General features: G+C 32.3%; 1 protein-coding gene across 1 annotated transcript; it reads left to right on the forward strand.

Moving 5' to 3' along the window:
* Positions 1-3,840: 3,840 nt before the first annotated feature.
* On the forward strand, positions 3,841-5,952 carry LOC139883150 (heat shock 70 kDa protein). The gene is made up of 2 exons (XM_071867365.1): positions 3,841-4,927; positions 5,069-5,952. The coding sequence occupies exons 1-2, from the start codon at positions 3,841-3,843 to the stop codon at positions 5,950-5,952; spliced, it is 1,971 nt and encodes a 656-aa protein (XP_071723466.1).
* The last annotated feature ends 2,222 nt before the right edge of the window (positions 5,953-8,174 follow it).

The raw sequence follows: 8,174 nt of genomic DNA on the forward strand, positions 1-8,174 counted from the left end.
TCTCTCTGCAAAACAAAGCAAAGCAAAACTGTCAATACCCCATTCATTCATTCATTCTAGCTAGCACACACTACACAATCTCAAAGCTAAAAAAAGTAAAACTATGTAGAGGAAAAAGATTCTTTTTTTTATTCATAGATCATCTGAAACATAGAAAAAAATATCAAAACTTGTAAAGGGTATATCATAGATCATTTGCACAAATCAAATTTGCAGCAGATCGCAATCACTAGACCTTTATGTTAATGCAATTAAGAATAAAAATCTCACATTTAATAATCAAACAAAAAAGTCAATGCTCCATAAACAAGGAGATACAAATACAAGTATCAATCAATATGCATCTCACTTTAAAGAATCTATAACATCATATATACTTGTACTTGAATATAAGAAAAAAAAAAAGGCTACTTTTTAATGAATCGCACAGACCCAGAAGATAAATGAAGCAAAAACTCAACGAAATTCAAATCAATTCGCTCTCCATTAAATGTTTGTTTTCTCGAGAACCAAAACAGATCAATCATCAAAATTTATATAGAAAAGGACAAAGAATAGAGCATTAAATACTATACTGGATTTTTCCACTCACTTATTAGTTTCAGGGGTCGAAATTAAAGTTATTTTGGATCAAAGGCTCTGTCACTGCCTCGCTTTGATAAAAACAGTCATTGTCCATTTCAATGACGATTCTATTCCATAAATGCAATAGCATATCATCACGTGCGTTTCACGTGCGCTTAGCTATTCCTTGTTTTGGATAATGCAGTGCAAGTCCTTACACTCTAGTCATATTAATAGTTAGATCCTTAAACTCTACGTTATGAAGCTTTAGATCCTTAAAGTCTTTGTTCATTGGGTTTGCTTTGTAAATAGAATGGCGTTAAATAATTACTAAGGCATAACCATTTCAATATCCATTGTAGTCTACTTGGTTAGGATACTCGGTTAGCAACAGAATTATTTTATACTTTTTCGATCTCAAAATAAATACAAATTTTTATATGAAGTATCTTTTAAATTTTATCTATATAAATGATAATAAGGTAGCTCAATTTTTAGCGCAACTATTGGTTAGCTTTTAGGTGGTAATATCTTGCCACAATGCATTTCTTCTCTATCGGACGCCGTTGAGCATTAATAAAATGACTGATGTTAGCCTTTTTGTATATATTTGTGGAATTGATCTTCTCAAAAATTCGTTCTCCAAAAATTAATTTCGTGAAATTTTATAAGAAAAATTATCTTGGTTAATTAGTGGTCACGTTTCGGCGAGTGACGTTAGTTAGCATGTTACCTTAAAAAAAATACTAATTACAACAATAATTAATAATTTCTCACTGACATAATTAATGTAAATTCCTTGACACTCATTACCAGACAAACTATATATACACACAATTAAATTAAGAAACCTAGGGTTAGGCGCCGTTCAAGCCTTGGCATTATATAACTAGAAAATTATCTTGGAGCAATAATTTTTTTCTTAATCCTAATACAAATATACCTACCTATAGTACATTCTTTTAGGAATTTAACTTGCGTCCTTATACGAAAAGAAATGCTTAACCGTCCGGCCACGTCTCCGCCGGCAGTTTTGGAGCAATATATCAAACTCACATGTGGCAGTACGGTCGAGCTTGGTGCCCTAGCCGATACGGCTCACAAATCACAAACGCTACACGCAAAGCATACATGGATACATCGATCCAGACACTATTTAAAATGAATGAACAAGTCTAGAATATTAGATAAATTAAATTAAGCTGAGCTCAGCTTATAATTAGGTGGTGGAATGGAATAGTAATAGAAAGGAAAAGATAATGATTATTAGTAGGAGATTAGATGTAATTGTTGGTACTAATGTAGAATTAGCAGCAGCTGATCCTCTCCGTGGTGGATTATGGACAACATTCGCTCCCCCTCCTCCGCCTCCTTTCCCTCCCGCTGCTCTCTTCATCACCTCGTCGCGCCGCCTCTCCTCCTCTAAATAATTATTCATCCTACCAACTGCAAAATTCAATTAATGAAATTTTAATTGAGAAAAATAATTAATAATTTTATATATACTTCTACACTTACCAACTCTAGGAAATAATTCTTCTTGTTTAGGATCTTTCCAGTCTTTATTCAGAGTACCTTGATCTCCAACAACTAATGAGATCATTAAAGTATAACAACAGAAGATGAAGATATAATACAATGCTAGAATTTTTATTCTACACATCTCGAATATATTTATATATTTATTTGAAATAGCTAGAGATGGAATAGGGTTTTTCTTTTAAATTAGTATTTCTCTAGCTTAATTATTAGGTATGCCAAAATCTAACATATAATAGCAAAATATATAAGGAGAGTCAATCATATGAATAACGTGATTTTACAGAATCAAAATAAGGCTGACCGATCGAAATGGTGCTGGATGTATTGGAGCTGCTTTATCTAGCTTATTCTTATTCATATTCCTTTTATTTATTTTGTCATGGAAATTAATTAAGAAGGCTATTCTTCAAGTTTTATCAGGAGATTGAACTGGTATGTGTCCCATGAATTTCGACATTTGTGGTTTATAAAAGAGGGAACAATATTATTAATAAAAATGGTCTAATCAAATCATATCAATTAATCGATAATTTCAATGAAACTTCTAACCCTCAAAATTAGGTAAAATCGCGTGCGATATCTGTAAATATCGTCCACAATTCGATTATGGGACGAATTACGGCAGAAGTCAATTACAAAGTGGTGTACCCGGATACATGCATCCTAGGCCAAAACAAAAATTCATATGCATAGACGACAAAGACTAAAAGAAACACTCCTTACATATAATTATAGAACATATTCATAGAAATATCAAAATTATCTCGTCTTGCTCTTGTTCGACCACAACTAAATTCTTGTCGGAGAAACAATGAATTTTGAAGGTGTATAAATTTTTTTTTAACCAATGATTTTGTACCAGCTTACGGCCGGATGAATGATTACAAAGAGCTTTGTACCATGAATTTCAATCAACATCATGTAATTCGGGTAATCTTTACTTTCACGAATTTCGATTGATGGCTAGAGGTTTATGCTAAAGCTAAGAAAGGATCAAAACTAGACCAACAGAATACAATGAAAACGTTATCTCCCATTTCTTGCCTAATTAACCATCTAAAAGTAGATTCTTTTAGACTTAAAAAAGTGTTGTGAAGAGATAGATAACTTTTAATTAGAAAAAAGGTAAAATCAAAAAGCACAATGCTGAAAGCTGAAAGCTAAACCATTAGATCACTATCTACAGTATTCAACAAGCATATTACAGTTTCGAATAAGATTCCCATGATTAGATAACTTCTATCACAAGAAACAGCGAATTATTATTATTCATATTATTGGGTTTGGAATTACTAGTAAAGAAATTGGATATGACTAAGTAGGCCCATTTCGCAAAATTTAAAATCGCATGTTGTCTAAGCCCATTAAAAAAGCCCAAAAGTATCAAAGCCCAGCTCAATAAATCTCGTTGACTAAAAATACTTCGTTTCAACCAATCAGAAGACGCCACGTTCATTAAGCCCAAATCTATTCTAGAACTCTCTGGTTCCCGCTCTTTCCTTCTTTCGTTCGTTGACTTTCTTTGACTTCAAACTTTTTCGCTTCTCTTCTTCTACCTTCCAGGTCCCTCTCGATTTTTTTCAGTAACCGCCATGGATTCAATCCTTTGTGTATATAAACTAAAAACCATAAGCTTCATGATCATATCAAAACAAGTTTAAAGCAATCAGAAGTATACAAACACATTACTAATCAAAGCTTAATCGTTCAAATTAGTTTCACAAATCAATCATCATGGCATCCAAAGTTGAAGGTAAAGCAATCGGAATTGATCTCGGAACGACCTATAGTTGCGTCGGCGTTTGGCAAAACGACCGTGTAGAGATCATCGCTAACGATCAAGGGAACAGAACGACTCCTTCTTACGTCGCATTCACCGACACCGAGAGGCTAATCGGAGATGCTGCTAAGAATCAAGTCGCGATGAACCCCCAAAACACCGTCTTCGACGCTAAACGTCTAATCGGCCGGCGATTCTCCGATCCAACTGTTCAAAGCGATATGAAGCACTGGCCTTTTAAGGTCGTTCCAGGTCCCGGCGATAAGCCGATGATCGTGGTCAATTACAAAGGGGAAGAGAAACAATTTGCTGCTGAAGAGATTTCTTCGATGGTGTTGATCAAAATGAGGGAAATCGCGGAGGCGTTTTTAGGTCAATCTGTGAATAACGCGGTGGTTACCGTTCCTGCCTATTTCAACGATTCGCAGAGACAGGCGACCAAAGATGCCGGAGCTATTGCTGGGCTTAACGTATTGAGGATTATCAACGAGCCCACAGCGGCGGCGATTGCGTATGGGTTGGATAAGAAGGCGTCGGCGCGCTCCGGCGAACAGAACGTGCTGATTTTCGATCTTGGCGGAGGGACATTCGATGTGTCTCTATTGACAATTGAAGAAGGAATTTTCGAAGTGAAGGCGACCGCCGGTGACACTCATTTAGGAGGAGAAGATTTTGACAACAGGCTTGTGAATCACTTTGTTCAAGAATTCAAGAGGAAGAACAAGAAGGACATCAGTGGAAACCCTAGAGCTTTGAGGAGGTTAAGGACAGCTTGCGAACGGGCTAAGAGGACACTCTCTTCGACTTCTCAGACGACAATTGAGATCGATTCTCTCTACGAAGGTGTCGATTTCTACTCCACGATTACCAGGGCTAGGTTCGAGGAAATGTGTATGGACCTGTTTAGGAAATGTATGGAGCCAGTGGAGAAATGCCTGAGAGATTCTAAAATCGATAAGAGCCAAGTTCATGAAGTCGTCCTTGTTGGTGGTTCCACTAGGATTCCTAAAGTCCAGCAGCTTTTGCAGGAATTTTTCAATGGTAAGTACACTGTCTTAAGACTTAAATGTTTGGGATTTATATAGCCGATTTTATTTGGTGGAATTGGAATTGCAGTTGGTTTGTTGTGGTAATGCTTTTCAGTCTGATTATTAACTAACATTGTTGTATATGTCATTTCAGGTAAGGAGCTGTGCAAGAGCATTAACCCTGATGAGGCCGTCGCGTATGGAGCTGCTGTGCAGGCTGCAATTTTGAGTGGTGAAGGGAATCAAAAGGTTCAAGATTTGCTTCTTCTTGATGTTACGCCTCTCAGCCTTGGATTGGAGACTGCCGGTGGAGTTATGACAGTCTTGATCCCGAGAAACACCACAATTCCGACCAAGAAAGAGCAGATTTTCTCTACTTACTCGGATAACCAACCTGGAGTCCTAATTCAGGTTTATGAAGGAGAGAGGGCTAGGACCAAAGATAACAACCTGCTAGGCAAATTCGAGCTCACGGGTATCCCTCCGGCACCCAGAGGTGTACCACAGATCAATGTCTGCTTCGACATTGACGCCAATGGAATCTTGAACGTGTCGGCAGAGGACAAAACAGCAGGTGTTAAGAATAAGATCACGATTACTAATGATAAGGGAAGATTAAGCAAGGAAGAGATTGAAAAGATGGTGCAGGATGCTGAAAAGTACAAGGCCGAGGATGAGGAAGTTAAGAAGAAGGTCGAAGCCAAGAATACACTTGAGAATTATGCTTATAATATGAGAAACACTATCAAAGATGAGAAGTTCGCCGGAAAGTTGGATCCGGCCGATAAGGATAAGATCGAGAAGGCGATCAATGAGACTGTGGAATGGTTGGATGGAAACCAGTTGGCTGAGGTTGATGAATTGGAAGATAAGTTGAAGGAGTTGGAAGGAATATGCAATCCGATCATTTCGAAGATGTATCAAGGTGGTGGTGGTGAAATGCCACCTATGGGCGGTGATGGTATGCCTGGTGCTGGATTTGGCAACTCGACAGGCGGCGGCGCCGGTGCTGGTCCCAAAATTGAGGAAGTTGATTAAGCAATTTATGAAGTGCTGGTCTATTGTTCTCGGAAATGTTGTGTGTTTTTTTCGTTTTTAGTTCAAGTCTTGTTGATGTATGAACTCGTTTTATGCTATGTTAAATGAGTAATGATGAAGTTAATCGAAAAGAAAAAGAAAAGAAGAAATGATAAATAGATAATAAAAATTTGGTATTTTTCTTCTTCCATTTTCAAAAAATACATATTTTTTATGGTTCCGTGAAATAGATTTTCAAATAACATTAAGGAATGATTAATTAAAAATATCGTTCTATTTATTAAAAAAAGAGACTTAAACAAATATGTATATTAAATTCTCGAAGCGATGATTAATTAAAATTGTATTATTTTATTTATTAATAAAAATATTCTATAATGAAATAGTTTTTTTATTATAAATTTTATTTTATACCAATTAAATGATTTGAAATAAATATTATTAATATTTAAAGAAATGATAGAAATTTATGTAGTAGATATATAATATTTACATGAACAAATAAATGTACATTTTATTTGTACATTATAAAATAAAAATAATATATTATATTTGATTGATTTATAATTTAAAGATAAATATTAAATAATGAACACAAATATTTACGAATTTTTTAAATTTTAAAAATTCAAAAATTCAATTAGAAATACGTAAATATTTTAAATTTTAAAAATTTAATTAGAAATTATTTAATGTCTGTATGTATTAAAAATAAAATTATGTATAAAATTAAAAAATTTAGAACATTTAATTATTAAAAATTAAAAAATTTTAGAAAAAACATTTTTATAAATATTTTAATATATAAATAATCATAAATTAAAAAGAATATATTAAAATATAAATGAATCAAAAATTGTCTAAAATTCCTTCAAGAATTATTAAAAAAAAAAAATTATTTCAATTTAAAAAAGATAAATTCAGAAGAAAAAAAGTTTATAATTCAAAAAATTATTATTATAAAATTTAAAAGAATAATCATTCCGAAATTATCTCTTAGATTTGTATAATGAAATTAAAAATTATATCCGATCAAATAATAGAAATTAGACAATTTTTATCTCAATTAAAAATTATTGAAGAAAAAAATAAATTTATGAATATAAAAATTATAATATAAATGACAATAAAGAAGAAATACTATATGAGTATGAATCATAAGAAGATTTACCATTTAAAATGAAACTAAAAGAAATCCCAGAACCAGAGAAGAGAATTTTATCATAAAGATTAAATGAATGAAAAAGGTTATGCTAGACATAATAATAGATGGAAAAAATTTCCTGACGAATATACACCATCAATAAAAACTAAGCTAGATATTTAAAATCTGTACAAAATAAAAAGAAGCTTTCACCTTTTTCAATGAATAATACAGGATTATTAATACATTAAAAAAAACGTTTCAAAATTTTAACCTAATTTAATTTGGACCTTTGTTACTTATAAAATAACAGGATCTGTAAAAAATTAATTACAAACTCTACCACAAACAGAAATAGATATTTTACTAAAAGATAAAACAGCAAACTCATAAGTTTTCTTTATAGAGGATTCCTAAAAAAATATTATGTAGATAAGAAAAAAATAACTGAAACTGTTGAAGTAGAAAAAGCTCTATGACACTTAATAATATACAAATTTGTAATATGTGTAATATAGAATCTTATACATAAAAATTTCAAAAATATTATTATAAATTACCTACAGATTCTAAAGAATGTACTGAATTCTTAGAAAGATTGATACTATAAGAATCTAATAGCAGACAGGATGCACCTGTTTTTTATGTAGAAAATCATAATGAAATAAAACAAATGAAGCAACAATAAGAGATGTTTATAAATTACTTAGGAAAGATTATATACTTTAAAAAATTATAGAAAGTCGTTGGTTTAGTATTTTATATGCTAAATCAGGATTTTAACAATTAAGCACGTGATTAAACCATTAACATCTTTTACATATCCTCCCCATAAACATTATTAATGGACATTATTGCCATTTGATTAAAACAAGCATAAAAAATTTATCAAAAATTTATGGATAAAAATTTCAAAGGATTAAAAAAATTATGTTTAGTATATATAGATGATATATTAATCTATACAAATAATACACTAGAAGACCATTACCAGAAATTAAAAATAGTCTTAGAAAAATTAAAAGAAAACGAATTAATCTTAAGAAGAAAGAAAGCAATTATTGCTAGAAACGAAATA

Source organism: Rutidosis leptorrhynchoides, unplaced genomic scaffold (assembly GCF_046630445.1).
Source record: "Rutidosis leptorrhynchoides isolate AG116_Rl617_1_P2 unplaced genomic scaffold, CSIRO_AGI_Rlap_v1 contig360, whole genome shotgun sequence".
In the NCBI taxonomy this organism is placed as follows: Eukaryota; Viridiplantae; Streptophyta; class Magnoliopsida; order Asterales; family Asteraceae; genus Rutidosis; species Rutidosis leptorrhynchoides.